Here is a 21541-nt window from a genome sequence, read left to right as displayed (position 1 = left end):
TTTAATCAGTCATGACTGTGTAATGAAGCGTCCATAGAAAACCTCAAAGGACAGGGTTTGGAGATCTTCCAGGTTGGTGAACACATGGAGATTTGGGGAGAGTGGTGCCCAGAGAGATCATGGAAGCTCCCTGCCCCTTCCCCATACCTTGCCCTATGCATCTCTTCCATGTGGCTGTTCCTGAGTTATACCCTTTTATAAGAAACCAATAATCTAGTAAATCAAGCATGTCTCTGAGTTCTGTGAGCCACTCATCGATCCCAAGGAAGGGGGTTGTTGGATCTGTAGCCAGTTGGTCAGAAGCATGGGTGACAGCCTGGACTTGAAATTGGCATCTGAAGGGGTGAGGGTAGGGGGCAGTCTTGTAGGACTGAACCCTTAACCTGTGGAATCTGACGCTGTCTCCAGGTAGACAGTGTCAGGATTGAGTCGACTGTGGTGTCTGAGAATTGCTTTGCATGGGGGAAAAAAACCCTCACACACTGGAATTGGCTGCAGAATCATTAGCAGCCATGACAGGGAGGTTATGGGGAGGCTAGAGGCAGGGGCAGGGGGGTGCAGAGCCTGAAGAGCCCCCCCAGGTGAGGCCTGTGTGCGTAGTAACACCATTCTGTAGTAAAAACGAATGTGCACCTGGCTGGTACCAAGAAGCAGGTACACACCAGGGTGTGCAGCAGGGTTCCTTTCAGAGTTCAAAATTGGGCAAAAGGAATCAAGACGGGAGGGACGTGAGAGTTTTTAGGGGCCCAGAAACTTCAAGCTTGAGCTGAGTGGTAGTTGCTCAGGTAAATTCTTTTGTAAAAAATCTATTGAGGCCACATTTAAAATTTGTGTTGTTTATAAATAAAATAAATCTCAATGAAAGAAAATTGAGTGGGGACTTCCTTGGTGGTCCAGTGGTTAAGACTCTGCGCTTCCATTGCAGGGGTTGCGGGTTCAATCCCTGGTCAGGGAGCTAAGATCCTGCAAGAAGAGAAAAAATGAGCTAGGACTAGGAGCCAGACTTTGAGAGAAGGGCAGGTGGGAACCATGGAAGGATTTTGAGCAGAGGAAGGGCATGTCTGGGGCATGGTTGGGGTGGGGGGTGGGGTGGCCCCAGCTCCTGACTGGCTCTCTAACCCTGGTAAGCCCTCCAGCCCTCTCTGGACCCACTTTTCCCCACCCAGTCCTCTCGTGGGCATGGAGGCAAAACAGAAGTAGGAGGGGGAAGTTGCCAAAATCACCATGAGACTGAGCCTCTGGGGGCAGAACCCTCTGACTTATGCCTGCAGCCCTGCCCCTGGTGCAGGGCCTTCAGGAAGTGCTGATTGTGTGAGGGGGAGAGCAGAGACTGCTGGAGGGAGAGGTCAGGACCTGAGCTCCACAGTGGAGAGTGGGGGCAGGGCGGCGGGGGCAGATCTGAGATAACTCAGAACAGGAGCACTCTCACGTGTGCTCTTAGTTTCTTAGTCAAAAGCCCCTTATAACCAGTTCGTCCCTTGTCCCAGAAGAAACCAACATGTGGTAGAGGGTGAGAAGCTTCCAGCCATCCCAGGTAGTGTGTTCATTCAGTGATATTCACTGAGGCCTGGTATATGCCAGGCCCTAGACATTGAAGACGCAACAGAGTAAAAATTAAAATAGGGTGTAGGGATCTCTGAGCGAATGAATGGGCTGGTTGGCTAAGTGCTGGGGCTCCAGAGCCCGGCCACCTGGGTCAAATCCCAGCTCCCCCATCTCTTTGCTGTGGCTTTGGGCAGGGTTCTTAATCTCTGTGCCTCAGTTTCCTCATCTGTAAAATGGGACCAATAGTACCACCTTGTCTCCTTTTGTAGAGATTTTGTGAGATCATTTATATAAAGGACTTAACTTGGGGCTTTGCCCAATAAATATTATTATCGTAATAGAGACAGGTTCGTGGGGCTATGGGAGCTTCAGAGAGGGCTTCCTGGAGGAGGGGGCATCTAAGCAGGGGCCCAAAGGAGGAGTAAGAAGGAGTTTGCCCGCTGAAGCCAAGTACAACTAGGAAAGGGTGGTCCTGGAGGAATGAGTTCGGCAGGGTATCTGGCATCACTAAGGAGGGCTTACTGCAGGGGTAGGGTGTTGGAAATGTTCCTGTTTCCTCTTCCCCGCAGATGGGCTGGTGTCCAGAGGAAGGGCTGTCTGCGGCAGTGGGTGGTGCAAACCCCAGTTTAGCTCTTGGGGCTGAGGGGGAGGCTGGCTGTGGACTTGCAGGGAAATCCAAAGATAGCTCAGCAGAGAAGGATGACTCGCAGCCTGGGCTTCCCCTCAAATCAAGGGAAGCGAGGATGAATCAGCCTCTGCAAGTGGAACGAAGCGGCTGTGGGAAACGAGACCTAGGTTCAGGGTCCAAGGCTGCTCTGTCTTTGACTCACCTCAAGCAGGGCAGAGAGGGAGGGCTCTGCAGTGGGATGAGCTGGGTGTGAATCCAGGCCCTCTAGGCCCTGCTCCTCTTGAAACCTCAGTTTCTGTATCTGTACAATGGGGTGGAGTGGGGCGGGCAGTGGTGGTGGTGACTTTGGTGGTGGTGACTTACAAAACAGGAGCGCAGAGCTGGGCATACAGGAGGACCTCTGTAAGTGCCAGCCCCCTTTCCTTTTTCTGTCTTAGCCCTAGCAGGTACGAAACAAGTACATAGGATGGTTTGGAGTTCCTGTTAGTCTCCTGATAGGTGAGTTTTCATCTAGGTTCTGGTGGGATATGAGTAGAGAGGGTTAAAGGGCAGTAGAAAAAAGAGAAAGGGCAGCCCCGTATTCATTGTGTCTGAAAATCAGTAGCACTAATAAAACGATTAAGTTCTTGCCTGTATTTGTTCTTACTAAATACCTGACCCTCTGTGCACTCCCAGTTTTAATCTTCACAGCTGACCCATGGGAAGGTGGCCCTATCTTACAGGTGAAGTGAAATGTTCAGAGGTGAAGCCACTTGCCCAAAGTCACACAGCCAGTGGTTGGCAGAGCCAGGATTTGGACCCTGATCCAAATCTGAGGGAGGAGGGCTGGGGGCCTGGACTCCTCGGTCTGAGGGAGGAGGGGCTGGGGGGCTGGGCTCCTGGGCCTGAATTGAAAGTCCTTGCTCTTCGCCGCAGATCTGGGCTGGGGCCAGGTGGGAGTTGAGGACTCCCCAGCCTACAGACCCGGGAGGATACGTCTTAGAGGCCTCTGTGTTATAGATGGGGAAACAGGTTCAGACAGGGCAAGGGCGTTCCACTGGCTGACCTGCCTGTTTGGAGTGTGGATATGTTTCGAAAGAAACAGCAACTTCTTCTGACTTTGTTTAACATTTATTACAAAGTATAAGAGCAGAGACTGGTGAGCTTCACCCCTCCCCCCAGGTCCCACCTTCTCCCCCACCAGATAATTCTCTGCAGCTCTGGAGAATTGGCGTCCTCCTCGATCTCCCGCCAGGGGGCTCTGCCTTCTGCCTCGGGCCTCGTTCCTTCATCTGTGCTGGTCAGCGGGTAACTGATGCAGTCCAGGATCTTGGACTCTGGGCCCCCACTCCCCTCCTCCTCTGGGATTCAGGAGTCCCAGTCCCCAGGCACAGGGTATGTGGGACAGGGGTGACCATTTTCCCGTTTGGGGCCTCGGTGGGGATGGGCCACGGCCTCCCTCCTTCAGCTAGTGTCCCCGCCAGCAGCCATCAGGGAGTCAACCCACCCCAAGGTGTGGCCCCCCTGGGTCCTTACGCTTAACTGGCTTTATGCATGGGGCTGGGTTAGGAGTAGCAGAGAGAATGTCCTTGACCTCAATCCTGGGGAAAGTAGCCTGGTTCTTCCTGGCTGGGTCCTGGGGAGACAAACAGAGAGCTGGAGAGACAAGCAGGCCAGACACCAGAGGAAGAGACAGAGACAGAGACCAAGCAAAGAAAGAGAGAGCGGGTACTGAGAGTCTGTGAAGGGGGGATGGAACGTCTGTTTCCTTCGCGGCTGGTCCAGCCCCGAACTTGGAGTCCCTCCCTCCAGACAGAGCCAAAGCGGAAGAGAAAGGGTGGCCTCACCTCCAGGCCACCCATCCCCCACCCCCTTAGTCACATGGAGTGCTGGCCACAGGCACCCTTCCTCCAGGATGTTCTCCTGCCCAAGTCCCAGCTCCCTTACCAGCTACGTGGCCTCCTGGCTTGGTTCTGGAAGCTGCCGTGGACCCAGGGCAGCGCTAAGCAGCTCGGTCAGGGTGTCTAGCCTCCCTGCCAGCGCATCAATCTGCTTCTCCAGGGCCTGGTGTGAGGCGCTCAGACCCAGCTGCAGGTCACAGAGGATCATGTGCATCTGGGCAGAGAGAGGTCAGAGGGATTGGCGGCTGGGGGAGACTCTCCCTGCCCCGTGGAGTAAGGCAGCGGAACCAGCATTTACTAAGTCCTTACAGGCCTTGGAGGATTATCCTCAATAATATCAGGTACCTTATCAACCACCTGCCACCGCCCAGCAACTTGGCCCGGTGTTTTTTATAGTTTAAAATTCTCCTAAAAGTGTGGGCAGTGGGAATCCTGTTTCTATTTTTAAGAGCTGAGGAAACAGGCCTGGAGCAGTTAAATGACACGCCCAAGGCAGCACCTGGATCAGGGAGGCCCTAGAACTTAGTAGGTGCTCACTTAAATCTTTGTGTAATTGATGACTGCCTGACTTCACAATGCACAGAGCCCTTTCTCTGCCTTCTCAAACTAGGATTCACAGCTTCGTCCTTGAGAGTGTGTGAGCTTTCTATGAGAACTCTTGACTTCCGTGTTTTGGGCCGGGTGGATAATCTTGGAAATCATGACCTGCCAATTCCGTCAGATTTAGGCCACCACCATGCAGTTTAGGGGCCAGCATCTGTGACTGTGTTTACCATGGTATTGGGGCCAAGGGCCACTGTTTGAATTGTCGTGGACTAATGAGAAAAAAGCAGAGGCTACCGGATAAGCAAGAGGTGCTGTGAGCCAAGCCGGGGTGCATGATGTCACCTACTCGAGCACTTCAGAATCAAGGGGACCCAGGAGAAGGAGGGCAAGCTGAGTCAGCCCTTGGCCAGGCAAGGCTGCCCAGCGCTCCTGGGCCCCCTCTTCACAATAGCAACACAGATTGAGTTTTCTACCTGTCCGGTGTCAGTGCTGTTAATTCGCATTTTATTGCTTTGCCCTTTGTGTCTGAACTTGGTTTGTCAATTTGCTTTGGTTTTATTGTTGTATAAGAGTCATAGTTGAAAGGAATTTTATATCCGTCCACATGTAAGTAAGTTGACAATGGAGATAATTTCACATCGAACACTGGAGTTCTTTGTACAAGTTATTTAAGTTTCAAAGGAAACCGCACCTCACATGAGAAACGCTACTGCATCATTCACTTATTCATTCATTCGTTCGTTCAGCCACAAACCTTTAGTGAGTGCCTGTGTATGCCTGCGTTCCCTATTCCAGGGCCAGATCTGCCTACCAGCTGCCCCCAACCTCCCTCTTCTCCCAGACCCCCTCTCATGGGATCCCAGTACCTTGGAGATGTCCACCATAGAGTTCACTTTTTCCCGGAGCTTTCTGTGTTTCAGCCGCACCTGGCGGAAACTGGGGGTAAAAAAATGGGGGGGACAGAGTGGCCCTAGCTCAGAGGTGGGATGAGAAGGGGTGGCTGCACCCATGAGCCCGCCTCCCACATAGAGACCCGGGCACCCAGGCCCACAGACACTCTGAGACATGTAAACGAAACCATCACGCAGAGTCACTGTGAGGTCCAGGTGGGCATCCGCTCAGTGAGACAACACATGGGCATCCTGACCTGGCACACGTTCATGCTTGGTCACACACACACACACACACACACACACACACGCGCGTGCGCGTGCACCCTGCAGAGAGGAAGAGACTTGGACATGGCGTGCGCACGCACAGAGGTCCTCACCTGTTGATGGCGGCCAGCAGCCTGCGCTGGTGCCTGCGGGCGCCTCCAGAGTCCTTCCTGCGTGTATGTTTGTAGAACATCCAGGACTCTTGCAGCACTCGGGCGGCCGACTCCTTCATCTGGGGGTGGGTTTCACAGTGTCAAGCGAGATAGTCCTCCTAGGGTTCTGGGAGGAGGGGCCCGGGGTCTGGATCCTGGATCTGAGGGGGGAGGGGCCGGGGGTCTGGATCCTGGATCTGAGGCGGGAGGGGCCGGGGGCCTGGATCCTGGATCTGAGGGGGGAGGGGCCGGGGGCCTGGAGCCTGGATCTGAGGGGGGAGGGGCTGGGGGCCTGGATCCTGGATCTGAGGCGGGAGGGGCCGGGGGCCTGGATCCTGGATCTGAGGCGGGAGGGGCCGGGGGCCTGGATCCTGGATCTGAGGCGGGAGGGGCCGGGGGCCTGGATCCTGGATCTGAGGGGGGAGGGGCCGGGGGCCTGGATCCTGGATCTGAGGCGGGAGGGGCCGGGGGCCTGGATCCTGGGGCTGTGGAAGGGGTGTGCTCTGGGTGCTGGAGGCCCCCCTCACCTCTTTGGTATACTGAATATCCATCATGAAGTTGTGCACGTGCTTCTCTGCCTTATTAAACTCCAGCTTCCGGGCCACCACGGCCACCAGCAGGGCTGTGCAGCAGACCCCCTGTGGGCACAGCAGGCACTATGACACAAGGCCCGTGGGGATCTGAGGACCAGCCGTGTGCCACCAACTCCCTCTCTCCTTGAGCCCTCCCACCAGCCACAGACAGCAGGCACCACCACCGCTAGCTGACAGACAAGCAAACCGGCCCAGAGAGAGTCAGGGTCCCACAGCTCCCAGTGGTGGAGCTGGGATCATAAAATCATGCGTCCGAGTCCAACTCCTAGGTGTGGTATTTACACCATCACAATGTTCTCTCTCTTTTTTTAAAAAAAGAAATTTATTTATTTTATTTTATTTATTTTTGGCTGCATTGGGTCTTCGTCGCTGCACACGGGCTTTCTCTAGTTGTGGCGAGTGGGGACTACTCTTTGTCATGGTGCGCGGGCTTCTCATTGCTGTGGCTTCTCTTGTTGCAGAGCACGGGCTCTAGGTGCGCGGGCTTCAGTAGTTGTGGCGCGTGGGCTCAGTAGTTGTGGCTCGGGGGCTCTAGAGCGCAGGCTCAGTAGTTGTGGCTCACAGGCTTAGTTGCTCTGTGGCATGTGGGATCTTCCCGGACCAGGGCTCGAACCCGTGTCCCCTGCATTGGCAGGTGGATTCTTAACCACTGCGCCACCAGGGAAGCCCACGTTCTCTTTGGTTAAGTGTGATTGGAGATTGGGGAGAAGGGCTGGTTCTGGGCAAGGAGCAGACCTCAGGCTCCTGCGGGACCCTTTCCTCCCCACGGTCCAGTGGGCCGTCAGGTCAGCGAGGGTGTCCTCCCCCTCCTCCCCACCCCTACAGCCTCTGCCCAGCTCTGGCCACATCCTCTCCCTTCTGGACAGTCTCCAGCCTTTCCCTCACTCCACCCTGACCCCAGGGAGATCGAACATCCAGTTATGTCCCTGATGCCCTCACCCTAATCTCCTTCTAGGCTCCCACTGCCCCAGACTTCTTAGTGCAGCTCTCAAGGCCTTCCAAGGTCCAGGCCGCTCTTCTTCCTCTGCCCAGCTCCCGTCCCAGGCAACTCAGCCCTCACCTGCCTGAGCACCTTGGTCTCACTCTTCTCCCTTCCTTCTCGAGGCCTCTGATCCTTCAAGGCCCCAACAAATCCCAACTGCTCTGTAGCACCTGGAGTTAGAATGAATCTCCTGAAGTCTTCCCCCACCCCATATGTTTCAACTCTTGACCCTCAGAATAATTACTAGCTGTAAACCTTGGCTCTGGGACTGCTTGGGTTTCAAGCCCAGCTTCAGAGCAAGTTATCTAATCTCTTAGTGTCTGAGTTTCTTATCTGTAAAATGCGCACACCCTCACAGTATTACTCCGAGGATTCCGTAAGCTGACACCTTTAGAGCAGAGACTGGCACAGAGTATGTGCCCAATAAAAGTTAGCCGTTATAATTTCATTGTACCTTGGAACCTCTCAGCTAGGAGTTGGTCGTGAGCTCGAGTGCAAATCGCCTTATCTCTGTTTCTCCTCGTCAAATGAGGGAGGAGGTCCCAGGCAGCCCTGAGGGTCCCTGACCCTTTGGGAGTGTGTGCCTGGCTGAGTCTCTGCCCCTCTCTCCTAGTCACAAAGACCCACTGCTGGAGGGAAGGGGGCTGTCACATTTCCCCCCATGCATCACCTGTGGACCCAGGACTGGGGGATTCACCATGTCTTTCCTGGGACAAATCAGGGCTGGGGCTGGAGGCTTGAATTCCTGCGGGTGAAGGGAGCCAGATCTCACAGGGAGGTGAAGGCCAAGGCATTGGGTGCTGGGTCTATGAGGGGAAGGGGGCAGATGTCTAGATGTAGGAGGAGGCCGACCCTGGGGAGGAGGCTGGAGTCTGGCGCTTGGGGAGCCTCTGCCTCATCCTTGAGGGCACAAGAGCTGGGGTAGGGGCAGCCGGACGCCTGGAACCAGTTACAACAACAGCTTCCGCATCGCCACCCTCTGACCCAGTTACTGAGCAGTTTCTGTGTTTGAGACCCTTTACATGGTTTAATTCATTTCGTCTTCTCAGGAACCCCGTGAGGAGTATGCTGGTATCAGCATCCCCATTTTACAGATGAGGAAATTGAGGCCCAGAAAGATTGTGTGGCTGACTCCCAGCTAGGAAGTGGGCAGAAGCAGGATTTGAACCCAGGCAGCCTGAGTCCACAGGCATGCTCTTGATGTCTAAATAGCTTTAACGGAGGCTGGGAGACTGGATTCCTGGGTCCTGGAAGAGCCTAGAGCTGGGAAACCAGGTACCTGAGTCCTGGATGATTGAGAGGGTAAAGGGGGGTGGAGAGGGCAAGATACCTGAGTCTTGGTGGGGCTTGGGACTGGACTCCTGGAATCTGGGAGGAAATGGGGCTGGGAAGTCAGGGGCCTGTGTTCCCAAGGAGGACGAGGTCCTAGGTTCTGGAGAGAGCAAGGACTCAGGGGATGGATTCCTGGATTTTCAAAGGAAATGAAGCTAGTGTTTGTGTCCTGGACAGGGAATGGGGCTGTGGGGGTCCAGACACCCGAGTTTCTTGGGGGTGTCCCTGAGTGCCTTAGTTGGCTCTGTGGTTTCCTGGGGCCCAGGGGATGAGCAGTGTGGGATAAAGGCAGGGTCCCTGAGTGGGTGTACTCACCATGACCCCAGTGCAGAGGCAGACAATCTTGCCCCATGTGGTACCCGGCACCACGTCCCCGTAGCCGATGGTCAGGAATGTGATGGGGATGAGCCACAGTGTGTCTGAAAGGTGCCCGGTGGCATTAACGGTCTGTCTGTGGGGAAGAGTGGGTTAATTCTGGGGTTCCTGTGATGTTTGATACCCTCTTTCTTAACATACACCCACAGTTGCAAGAAGGACTCAGAAAAAGCCAGTTAAGTTCTGGGCTTTGGAGAGCCTGCCTGGCCTCCTCCTTGCTGTGTGACCTGGGCAAGATGCTCAACCACTCTGGGCTGTGGCATTTGAACCTGGATCCGACCAATTCCAAAGCCTTTTTGGTTTCAGCTAGGCTACCAGGGCTGCTACATTCAGAGCGTGTGGTTGAGCGGTTGAGAGGGGGGCAGACACCCAGCCTGAAGTCCACTTGTCAGACCCGGCAGGGGGCTGCATCCACTCAAAGGAAGGGGCACCTTTTTCTAACTTCCACAAAGATGCTCTATGGCCCAGAGGTGGCCCTATCAGGACTAAAAAGGTGGGACTCTAAACAGGCTTGACGGGGGACTTCCCTGGTGGTCCGGTGGTAAGGAACCCACCTTACAGTGCAGGGGACATGGGTTCAATCCCTGGTCAGGGAGCTAAGATCCCACAGGCCGCAGGGCAACTAAGCCTGCACACCACAACTACTGAGCTTGCGCACCTCAACCAGAGCCTGCGTGCCGCAAACCACAGAGCCCACGCGCCCTGGAGCCTGCATGCCACAACTAGAGAAGAGAAAACCTGCGCACCACAACTAGAGAGAAGCCCACGCGCCGCAACAAAAGATACCGCATGCCGCAACCAAGACCCGACACAGCCAAGAGTAAATAAAATAAAATAGATAATAAATCTTTAAAATAAGGAAATAAATGCACTTTAAAAAAGTAAATAAAAAGGCTTGGCAGACTCTGCCTCTTTTCCCCTCACTTCATAGGAGGGGACATTTAGGTCCAGCCATGGAAAGGATGGATAATCAGGATTTGTCTAACTTTGACCCACAGTTAGGCCAAAGCAGGGAAAGCATCACTCACCAGGGCCCCAGACGCCTCAAACCCACTAAATTGTGTCTGGAGGTGGCGACTGAATCTGCCCTGTTAAGCTCCAACCCCTTCATCCCAAAATACATTCAAGTTTGAGGACTTGTGCCTTAAACAGATTTAGAAATTTGGCTCCCTCCCCATCCTCCCATTTTTCAGGTGAGAAAATTGGTGGGAGGATCATTTACTGATCCTGACCAATTTCCCAACTGAGAAAACTGAGATCCTGTGAGACGAATGAGTTTAAAATCATGAAAGATTAGAATTGCCAGGGAGACTTTAAAGATGGTGGATTTTGATACCCATTTTATAGATGCGGAAACAGAGGCTCAGAGAGGAGAGATCTAAGGCCAGTTCTTCCCATTCTCCATCTCCCCTCAAGAATCCTTTAACAGATGTACGAAACCAGAGGCTCTCAAATTTGAGCCAGCATCAGCGTGAACTGTTAAAAAAGATTGCTGGGCCCAACCCACCAGAGTTTTGGATTCCACAGATCCGGGTGGGGCCTGCGAGTTTGGATTTGCAACCAGTTCCCAGGAGATGCTGCTGGTCCAGACCACACTTTGAGAACCACTGGCTAAGATTACCCCCAATTTGTTTATCTGTAAGGTAAGTGGAGGCCCTGAGGGGTACAGTTCCAGCATCAGGTCAAAGTCCAGCAGGGGGTCTCGAATTCCCATACCAATTCTCTGCACGGAATTCCCTTCTGGCGCAGCCCGGGGGTCACTGGGAGCACCTACAGTGCATCTGTGCTAATTTGGAAGAGACGTCCCCTTCCTCCAAAGCAGGTGCAACCCTTGGCCAGGGCCCAGAGCCTGCGTGTTGAGACTGAACAGATGCCTGGAAACCTGAGGCAGGAGAGATTTGGAAGCAGGAAGGGCAGGGCTTCCTATGGTGTGTGTGTGTGTCTGGGGAGACTGGAGACTGCAGGTGGAGGAAAGGCTTTGGGGCGATAGGCTTTCTCCACTTCTTGGTCCCAGGGAGTCCCAACCTGCACCACGGTACAGGGCGATGGTGGTTGTAAGCGTCTCCTCCAGAGGCTCCAGGTACCGTCCCTTCCCGCCCTCCCCTCCCCGCGCACCCTCACCTCTCGGCCACCGACAGCACCCAGGCGGTGGTGAGCCAGAGGCCAAGCGTGAGGCAGAGCAGCAGGCGGCCGGGGTGCGTGTTCATGTACAGCTTGGCCACGAACCAGTGGCGGAAGCGGACCTGGTTGAGCGCGCCGATGCTGCGGTAGGAGGCGTTGAGCAGGACGCCGCTGCGCAGGAGCAGGGCGCGGGGCACCAGGTACAGGCGCAGCAGCATGGCCAGCGACAGCAGCGCCTCCGCCTGGCCCAGGAAGCTCGGCCAGGACTGCGTGACCGCCGTCTGCGGGGACCCCGAGATCTGCGCGCACGGCGGGCGCCACACCGGCGCCGGGTGCAGCGCGCACACAGCCAGCTCCAGCACGATCTGCGCCGCCTGCCGCCCGGTCAGCGCCACGCGCCAGTCCCGGAGCCCGTTGTCCGTCATGAACAGCTGCAGGGAGGGGAACGGATGGAGAAGGAGGGGGGTCACACGAAGGTCAGGCGCCCGCCCCCCAGCCTGCGCGGGGAGATAAGGGGGGCGCGCCCGCGGGGCCGGAGAGGGAGGCAGATAGCGCAGGGCATGGGGCCCGGGAGGGTGGGAAGGGGCAGGGCAGGACCCGAGGAAGACATCTCTCCACCTTCTCCCCCTAGTTTCAGCCCACTTCCAGAACTTCCAGCCCAGAAACACTTATTGAGTGCCTGTTGTATGCCCGACGTTGTTCCATATGTTGAGATATATTGAGGATATGGGTGGGCAAGACAAACGAAACAAAACCCCTGCCTCTCCAAGGACTTACATTCCACATCCATAGAGCTGTGTCCTAACTCCAGTTTCTGGGGACGCAGTAGTAATTGCCATCGTCCCATTAGCAATGATAATGGCCAACATTTACAGGGCACTTTGGAGGTGCCAGGCATTGCGCTGTCCTCTGTACGTGTGTGACTCAGCGAATGCTCACAAGACAGTGAGATTGAAAATATTCTTACCCCCATTTTATAGATGCAGAAACTGAGGCCCAGGGCTCTCAGGCCACTTAACTATTCGAATGACTGCTTTAATGATAATGTGTACTTCTTACTGAGCACATCTTGTGTGCCAGGCACTGCAAGGGGCAGTCGACCAATAACCCTCATTTTATACTGCAGAGGTGTGGGGGGAAGGAAACAGGATCTGGGGATGTGGGGGATGGGATGAGAGGGGAAGGGGTGGAGAGTCCAGTGTGGGTTGAGACATGAGATGGGAGGGGGGGATACGGGTGGGAAGGGCTTCTGGGTCTGTGGAGTCGTTGGCACAGAGGTGGGGAGCTCAGCAGTGGGGAAGGACCTGCGGGCACATGGCTAGGATCTTGGGTTGTTGGGACAGGAACAGGTAGGGACTCAGGGATGGAAAAGTGAGATCTGGGAGGCTGTGTCTTGTGTGAGGCAACCTGGGACAGAGTGGACAGAGGCCTGGGGGCGGGAACTCTCAGCATCTACAGGTGTGCAAGGTGAGACAGGGCAGCAGGTGGAGGAAGGTCAGGGCTGCTGGGGGGGGGGCTGTCTGTCTGTCCGTGGTTCATCCCCTCCGGGTGGATGAGGGTGTGGATGTATCTCAGGGTGGAGGAAGCTCATTACTCAGCCCAGGAGGTGGGAAGGGTGAGCCGACAGGGCGTGGGGGTGGGCTGAGGGGAGCTAGGAAGGGGCTGGGGGCCTACCTGGACCTCTTTGGCGTGAAAGGCCACAATAAGGGAAAGGAGCGAGAACGTGGAGACGCTGATCATGCATTTAACCAGGAACAGGTGGATCGCCCACTGTTCGGAGGGAGGGAGAGAGGGGTGAGATCCTAGGCCTCCCTCAGTCCCGCTGCACTCTTCCCAAACCGCCATCCCTTCTCCAGTCCCAATTTCCTAGCCTCCTAACCCCCAGCCCCCAGCCCAGTTCCCCCTGATGCCTCAGGTCTGGGGAAGTCTCAAAGCCATCATCTGGTCCCCAGGGAGAGTGCCCTCTTCCTTCCCAAGGGGACAGCCCTGGTCCAGGTGCCAGTGTTCACCCTCCTCCTCAGCTCTTCTGCTAGGACCACACCCCTGAGGGAAGACCTTGAAACTCACATTCCTTCCTAATTCCCCTGTACTGGTCCCCATCAATAATAGTTCCTCAGTTGTGTGTGTGTGTGTGTGTGTGTGTGTGTGTGTGTGTGTGTATGGGGGGGTGTCTAGAAACAGACATTTAGCTTCTAAAAAGTGGTCCCTCCCCTTCCCTTCCCACCCAGCTGGTCTCTGCCCTAGAAAGCAACTTCAGGTCCCTCCCCTCCCCCTGCCTGCCCTCCGCAGTTCCTGAGGAGCCTAGAAACTATCACTCAGGCCCCAAGGAATGAGTGACACCCTCCCCTGCCCTCATCCAGGGGGCTGGATTCCTAAGACCCCAGCCCCAGCTCTGAGAAAGGCCCCCCAGTCCTGCTGCCCCGTGTGTCTCCTCTGCCACCTCCTGCGTTCTCTCCTGGCTCTCAGCCCAGGGCAGAGCTGCCCAGAAGCACATGGCCTCCAGAAACCACAGGAAGTTTTTTCCCCTGTCTTTGTGTGGCAATACCTTGGAGGAATCTAGAATTCTTGAGGAAGGGATTTAGAGGGGACTGGGACTGCTGGATTCCCTAGGAGGGGGTATGTGTGTGGATCCCTGCCTGGGAGGTGGTGTCAGGGGGAAGGGGCCACCTGGGCTCCCACTCTGAGCTCAGCACCTGTTTCTCCTAAAACACTGCCAGCTCCCCTGACCTGGCCAGGGCCCCCCTCTGTGCAGGGGAAGAGGGCCAGTTTCCTGCCCCATGGGACCTGCCCCCCTTCCCCGAACAATGGTGCTGTTGTCCCTAGCCCTCCCCACCCCTTCATCCTGTGCCTCCCCAGTTCCCTGTCCCGCTCTTTAGTTTGTCCCAAAGAACATCCCACTAGACCCAACCTCCTCCCCACTCTGCAATCCACTTCTCTGGTGGTCCTCTCTCCTTTCCAATTCCTCTTGCCCCGAATCCCCGACCCCCTTCTCTGTCTGTACCACTCCGTCTCTTACTGCATCTTTGTCTTGGTCTCTCTCTGTCTCGGTCTCTCTGTGTATCTCTGCCTCTCGGTACCTCTCACCATCCTCCCTCTCCCACCCCACTATCTCTATCACGTTCCCCTGCATCGGTGGGGTCTGGCACCTGCCTCTCCTCCAGCCCTTCCCTCCTGGCGAGCAGGTGTCTGGATCCCTGCAAAATGAGTTTATTAGATTACGATGGAGGTGGGGAGGGGACACGGGTGTTGTCAAGGCAGTCATAGAAAGGGGGCCGAGGAGGACCCTTCGGATCATGTATTTCAACCCTCACCGCCGGTTTCCAGTTGGGGAAACTGAGGCTCAGAGAGCTGCAGCAGATTCCAGAGTCCCCGTGCTGGAGGCAGCAGCCTGGCAGGTGGTAGAGGGAAGCAATTGGAGGTGAGGCAGCGGAGGGATGGGGTGGCGTAGGAAAGACCCCCTGTCCCTTCCCATCTGCCAGGGCTCCCTTGTCCTCACCTCGCCTGCTGGGCGGGGTGCTGAAGTGTGGGAGCGGCGGGTCGGCCTGACCATGTTTCCTGTTGGCATGGGCTTCAGCGGCCCCACCCCCTCAGTGCCCGCTGCCCTCGCCTGGCCACCCGGCCAGAGGAAGCCAGCCTGCCCTGACAGTCCGTGTGGCTCCTGGTCACTTCAAAGCTGTCTGCCTCTCCCACCCCCAGATCCAAGCCTGAGTGTTGTCCCCCAGAAATCCCCCCAACTCAATCCTCCAATCAGTGCCCTCCAACCAGCCCAATTCCACGTCCCTTACCCTAGACAGATCTCCAACCCCTCCTTTCCTGTTGAGCAATTCTGTCCCGTCCTCAAGCCGCCAGTTCTGACCCGTGTCCTTCATCTGCCCCCACCACTGCCCGGACCAGGGCTGGAGTGTGCTGGGGACCTGCTCAGACCTGTCCTAGCCCCACTTGTTCTTTCCTTCCCCACTCACACTATCCTCAAAGTCAGCCCCTCTCCCCCTAAAAATGCTCTAAGTCCCTCTAAGGAACCCGGGCCCCAGCCTCTCCTCTCCTGGGACCCAGGAGTCCAGGCTACCATAAACCTACCTCTCCCTTATTTCCCAGACTAAAGAGCCCATAGATTCTGGGGAAGCTGAGCTTCTTAATGTTGGAGATGGGGGGGGAGGGGGGCGGTGCTTTGTTTTCTTTTCCCACCCCCCCACCCAGCCAGTTCTTTTGGTCTCTGCCCTTTGCCTCTGAGATACTGTGCAAACATTAGAGTTTAGATAAGGACCAAGGAGCTGCTGCCTACTGGAAGAAGTCAGCCTTTCTCCCCACCCTCCCTTCACTGAACCTGGGGTTACCTCTCCCCTAATCTGCTCAAGTATCTGACCAGCCACCTCCTGGCCAGCAGAGCTCCTGAACCTCCAACTGTCTAATTGCAATACCTTCAAACTGACACTCTGTGACCCCTCTTCCCTTCCTTTTGCAGAGAGGGCCCCCAGCATTTACCTCCCTAGGTCCCAGGAGTCCAGCCCTCAGCTCCCTCCACTCTCAAACCCAGGGGTCTCCAGCCTCTACTCACTCAGGACCCGAGAGTCCTGGCCCCCAGGCCCCTCCTCCCTCAGACCCAGCAGTTTCAGCTTCCAGCCCCTCCAGCCTCCACTCACCAGGCACCCCCCGAACCATAGCATCTCCGCGTGCAGGACCATGAGTCCGATGCCGATTCCTGCCAGTGCCAGTGCCCAGCCTGCCAGACTCCTCTCCTGCTCCAGCAGATGCTTTCTCCGCCGCAGGGCCCCCAGGCCCGGCACCAGCTCCCCGCCCATGGCCCCCGGGGTCTTGGGGCTCAGCCAGCTTCCTGCCCAGAGTCCCCCACCTCGCAGCACACAAAGAGCAGCCACTATGGCTTGCAGGTCCCCGGCCTGCTCTGCTCCCTCGCTCTGGACTCTTGCTTTGAGGCACAGCAGAGCCTGTGCCCTCTGGGGGGTGGTGACTGCTGGGCAGGGCGGGGAGGTGCTGGGGAGGCCCCTGGGCAGAGGGGAGGCTCCCCAACCCCCCTTCTCAGGCTAAGGAGGGGCTGGGTGTGTCTTGGGGCAGAGCAAGGAAGAGGCGTGTGTCCACATGGATTAAGACACACACCAACACACAATGGGCTTTGTCATACACAACGGTCTGCAGCGTGTAATACACACCTACACTCAGCCACACCTGGACACCATGCAACACAGGGTGATAACACCCTCAAACACGGACGGCATGGCCGGAGACAGAACCTGTAACACCCATGGGCATACAACACAACCTACAACGAGTGACTCACAACTCCCGACAAGCTCTGAAACTCTCAGCCACACCCGGACACCACACACATGATGCGACACACACCGGCACTTAGTGAGGCAGGCAGCGCCCCGTGGCACACACGGCCACTTAAATATTGTCCACACGCAGGCACAAACACTGCAATCAAAGTTGGCACGACATCTTCTGACACAAACAGCCATACCCAGACGCCTCACACAGGATGATGCCCATTCGTAGCTACACAAACACAACATATACGGGTGTTCCACAAACACACAATCTGTATTGACCTCGCAATCCCCAAATGCCACGCACAACATATCTGTGTGAACAAAGCACTCAGCCATCACACACCTGTGGAACAAAACACGACGTGTGCAGACACACAGCACTTAGGGACACACCCATGGCAGTCTCCAATCACCCAGCACGTGGAGAAATGCACACTGACGTATGTCACGGCACGTGGTGACTCAAGCACATATGCTCATAGAATGATTCGCAACACACATGGATTCACCCTGACAGACAATATACCCCGGTGCACAATGCCATTCATATATGCAGTCAGAGGACAACATGAACGGATGCGTGTAGGAACGGACCTATAGGCACAGTGACACACACAGAAACCCAAGCGGCACATGCCCCGTGTAAGACATTTTGGTGCATCACACAGGACACAACCAAGAATGGTGCCCCCGGGGGAGGGGGGCTGGCCACAGGCTACACGGACCCTGATGCCCAAGAGCACCGTGAACAGAGTAAAACGTGCACCATTGCCTGGGACCGACGCCATAAACCACACCCACACACAGCCTGGAACATGATACACTCCAACACAGGTGGCCACACAAACACAACATATACAGTGGAATACACAAAGACACAATGACACAAAACACGTGCAACACTACTTCCCAGCACAAACACTGTCTCATGAACCAGTAGATGTGACCCACTGACACAGCCATCACTTAGGCCTGCAATGACACCACACACAGCACCGGGGGACGCCCTCTGGTACAATGTAATACACAGCTGTGCAAACACAACACTGTGCGTGTGGGTCCCCAGTCTGTGTTCTTGGCAGGGAAAAGAGAGGCCCCAACATGGACACACACCTGGAAGGAGACACAGGGTCACATCACTGAGTGATACACAACTTTACACACACAACACCCATAAGGAAGAGAACAGCAAATGCGATGCAGACTGATGCATGGTGACCCCCAGAGTGGCAACCATGCGGCATGTGACCACATGCAGCAGCACAGAAGTTATGCACGGGTCTGTACACCGTACATCTAGACACAGATCAAAACCCTCCACCAGCAACACACCAGGACTCACTGGCGAGGTGACACAAAACCCCTCTCACCGTGTGGTGTGTGGCCCTATGGACACCACTCTCTGGGGAAACACACAGACATAACCCCTCTCCCCTCCTGAGTTGTATGCCATGTAGGAACATGGTCCCTCCAGCCACAGGGCAATGAGACACACACAGACATGCTTGGCGTCACACCACCACAACCCACATGGACACACCCAGAGACACCAAACCGCACACACAGACACACCCGGTGACAAAAACACAACCTATGCTGGAGCCCGGCCCCATGGTGCGCATGTGATTCCCACTCATGATGAGACGCGGTGGGGGTAGTGATGGAGACACATGCCTGTCTGCTTGGAGGAGATGCTGCAGCCGGGGGATTGCCAGGCTGCAGCCTGACCAACAACCCCCCCACCTCCCCTCCCTCTCGGCTTCCCCAGGCCTTGCCTCAGACTGCTGTCTCGGTCTCTCCCGCTCTGGAAGCCTTTCGGTTCGTCTTTATCTCTTTCTCCGACTGTCTTTCTCCGTCTCTGCTTTCCTCTCCTTTATGCCTTTATTTCCGTTCTAAGTATCTTCTGGCTCTGTCTCTCTCTGTCCATTTCCCTGGTTCCATTTCTCTCTCTGGCTCTGCCTCTCTTTGTGTCCCTATGTCTCTCAGCATCTCTATCTCTGTGTCTATCCCTGCATCCCACTGCTTTTAACTTTTTTTTTATTGAAGTATAGTTGATTTACAATGATTCGGATGTACAGCAAAGTAATTCAGTTATATATATGTATATATAATATATATATTCTCTTTCAGATTCTTTTCCATTATGGTTATTACAAGATATTAAATGTAGTCCCCTGTGCTATACAGTAGGTCCTTGTTGTTTATTTTATATACAGTAGTGTGTATCCGTTAATCCCAAATTCCCAATTTATCCCTCCCACCCTTTCCCCTTTGATAACCATAAGTTTGTTTTCTGTGTCTCTCTCTGAGCCTCTTTCTGTTTTGTAAATAAGTTCATTTGCACCCTTTTTTTTTAGATTCCACATAGAAGTGAGATCCTATGATCCCGCTGCTTTTCTATTTCACTCTCGCTACCTGTCCCTGTCCCTCTCTTTGTTCGTCGCTATCTGTGTCTCTGTCTGTTGCTCTCTGACTCTGTCTCCATCTCTGCCTGTGCTCTCTTTTCTGTCTCATCCTCTCTCTGCCTCTAGTGCTCTGTGTCTCTGGGCCTCTCTAAGCTCAGGGGCCAAAGGCCAGGGACACACAGACTGCGGTTGCCTGAGAGGGTCAGTGGCCACGGAACAGAGACGTCCAGCTCCAGGCCTTCCACAGCCTCTGTGCTCCAGTGCAGGCAACTGTGAAAAACTGAGGGGAGAGAGACAACCAGAGAGACCGTGAATGCTGGAGCCAGAGGAGAGGGAGGGACAGAGACAGACAGAGAAGGAGGGGGAGAGAGGGGAGGGAGGAGGTTGGGGGGAGAAGTTTTTACAAACTCAAAGAGCTGGAGACAGAAGAGACCTAGTGGTGAAGAGAAAGCAGGAGTCAGAATCAAGACAGGGAAGTTGGAGCAGAGGGAAATTTTGCCTCCAAAGAGACCACGACTAAAAGAGAAAAGCGGAGACTAGGCAGGGTGTGGGAGATGCCAGAGTGGGAAGGGCACCTGCCTCCAAACGGAAGTTCTGGGCTATGGGGGTCAGCTGGTAGCACACTGCGGCCCGAGCCAGCTCCCTGCAGCCCAGAGAGGGGGTTGGTGACTCAGGGCCCCAGCGCTTCCTGTGACTCACCTTTGGTCTCAACCCTGGAAGGGGGGCGTGGAGGGGGAGGGGGTCTCTGTAAAAGACATGGAGGGGGGGCACTAGAGGACCTCTCTGCCCAGAGGAGGGAGCAGGGCAGCTGCAAGGGACTTGGAGGGGAGGAGGGCTGGGGACCAGGATCCTGGGTCTGACGGGGGAGGGGCCGGGGACCAGGATCCTGGGTCTGAGGGGGGAGGGGCCGGGGACCTGGATCCTGGATCTGACGGGGGAGGGGCCGGGGACCAGGATCCTGGGTCTGAGGGAGGAGGGGCCGGGGACCAGGATCCTGGGTCTGAAGGAGGAGGGGCAGGGGGCCTGGATCCTGGGTCTGAGGGAGGAGGGGGCTGGACCCATACTCCTGGTCCAGGAAGACTAGGAAAACTGATTCCAAAATCCTTAGGACTTTTCCTTGGCCTCGTCCCAGCTGCCCCACCTTCATCCCAGCCCCATCTCCGGGCCTGGAATGGACCCAGATGCCTTGGAGCCCAGCCGGAAGGGGCCAAGGACAAAGAAAGAGCTGTTTAACTCGGCCTGGTGGTGGAGCGGGTGAAGAGGTAGTCTCATATGGAAAGGTCACCCATCACCCAGGGCTTGTGCAGGGAAAGGCGGGGCTCAGCCCAGGGGAAGACGTCCAGAAAGTCTGAGGCCTGTGGCGGCAAATCCTCCAACTGCTGTCTTTTGGATTTAGGCATTTGGAGGCTTCGGGGAATTGGGATACTGCCACCTGGTGCTGTTTGAGGGAACTGCAGGCTCTCTGCTTTTCCAGCCTAGTATCCATCTATTGCGCACCTGCTGAGAGTCAGGTAGTGCTCTACACGTTGGGGATACAGTAATAACAAAACAGACAAAATCCCTGCCCCCATGGAGCTTCCTGGCTAAAGGAGGGAGACCCTGTGGTTCTGTCAATCTCTCTCTTGCTTTTGCTTTGTCTCTGTGAGTCTGCTTCTCTCTGTATCTCACTGGCCTTGCTTCTGAGTTTCTGTCTCCTGGTCTTTGTCCCCAGGTGCATGCCTCTCCGCTTTCATTTTTTTAATTTTAATTTTATTTTTTATTTTATTTTATTTTTTATTTTTTTCGGTACGCGGGCCTCTCATTGTTGTGGCCTCTCCCGCTGCGGAGCACAGGCTCCGGACATGCAGGCTCAGAGGCCATGGCTCACGGGCCCAGCCGCTCCGCGGCATGTGGGATCTTCCCGGACCGGGGCACGAACCCGCGTCCCCTGCATCGGCAGGCAGACTCTCAACCACTGCGCTACCAGGGAAGCCCCGATTTTATTTTAAAAATAATTTTTTTTTTATTTTTGGCTGCATTGGGTCTTTGTTGCTGTGCGTGGGCTTTCTCTAGTTGCAGCGAGCAGGGGCTACTCTTTGTTGCCGTGTGTGGGCTTCTCATTGCAGTGGCTTCCCTTGTTGTGGAGCACGGGCTCTAGGCATGCAGGCTTCATTAGCTGTGGCACGCGGGCTCAGTAGTTTTGGCTCACGGGCTATAGAGGGCAGGCTCAGTAGTGGTGCACGGGCTTAGTTGCTCCACAGCATGTAGGATCTTCCTGGACCAGGGCTCAAACCCGCATCCCCTGCACTGGCAGGCGGACTCCCAACCACTGTGCCACCAGGGAAGCCCTCTGCTTTTAGTTTATCCTTTGTATCTCTATGTTCCCAACCAATTAAAAATTATGTATTATATTATGTTAAGCTATTTATCTATCTATCTATATAGATATATATCTCACAATCTGGGTATCTAGAGACTTTGGGTCAATTGGGTTAAGCCTTTTTTTTAAATTTAAAACTTATTTATTTTTGGCTGCGTTGGGTCTTTGTTGCTGTGCG

The 21541-nt window shown here is 55.2% G+C and overlaps 1 protein-coding gene across 6 annotated transcripts; it reads right to left on the bottom strand.

Annotated features, from left to right (window-relative positions):
- Window positions 1–870: 870 nt before the first annotated feature.
- On the bottom strand, window positions 871–16159 carry KCNN4 (potassium calcium-activated channel subfamily N member 4). 6 transcript variants are annotated; one of them, XM_060130375.1, is made up of 9 exons: window positions 15952–16159; window positions 12986–13081; window positions 11312–11742; window positions 9131–9266; window positions 6436–6546; window positions 5870–5988; window positions 5466–5535; window positions 2376–2474; window positions 871–963 (listed from the first exon to the last, which is right to left on the bottom strand). In XM_060130375.1, exons 1-9 carry the CDS (start codon window positions 16108–16110, stop codon window positions 937–939), a joined length of 1248 nt encoding a protein of 415 aa, XP_059986358.1. In that variant the 5' UTR covers window positions 16111–16159; the 3' UTR covers window positions 871–936. The 6 variants fall into 6 exon arrangements, with proteins under 6 accessions (XP_059986358.1, XP_059986357.1, XP_059986356.1 ...); XM_060130373.1 differs by lacking the exons at window positions 871–963; window positions 2376–2474 and adding exons at window positions 3651–3788; window positions 4100–4267; XM_060130374.1 differs by lacking the exons at window positions 871–963; window positions 2376–2474 and adding an exon at window positions 3331–3788.
- Window positions 16160–21541: the final 5382 nt, after the last annotated feature.

This window comes from Lagenorhynchus albirostris, chromosome 19, assembly GCF_949774975.1.
Source record: "Lagenorhynchus albirostris chromosome 19, mLagAlb1.1, whole genome shotgun sequence".
NCBI classification, from domain to species: Eukaryota; Metazoa; Chordata; class Mammalia; order Artiodactyla; family Delphinidae; genus Lagenorhynchus; species Lagenorhynchus albirostris.
This window is presented reverse-complemented; position numbering and strand designations above follow the sequence as displayed.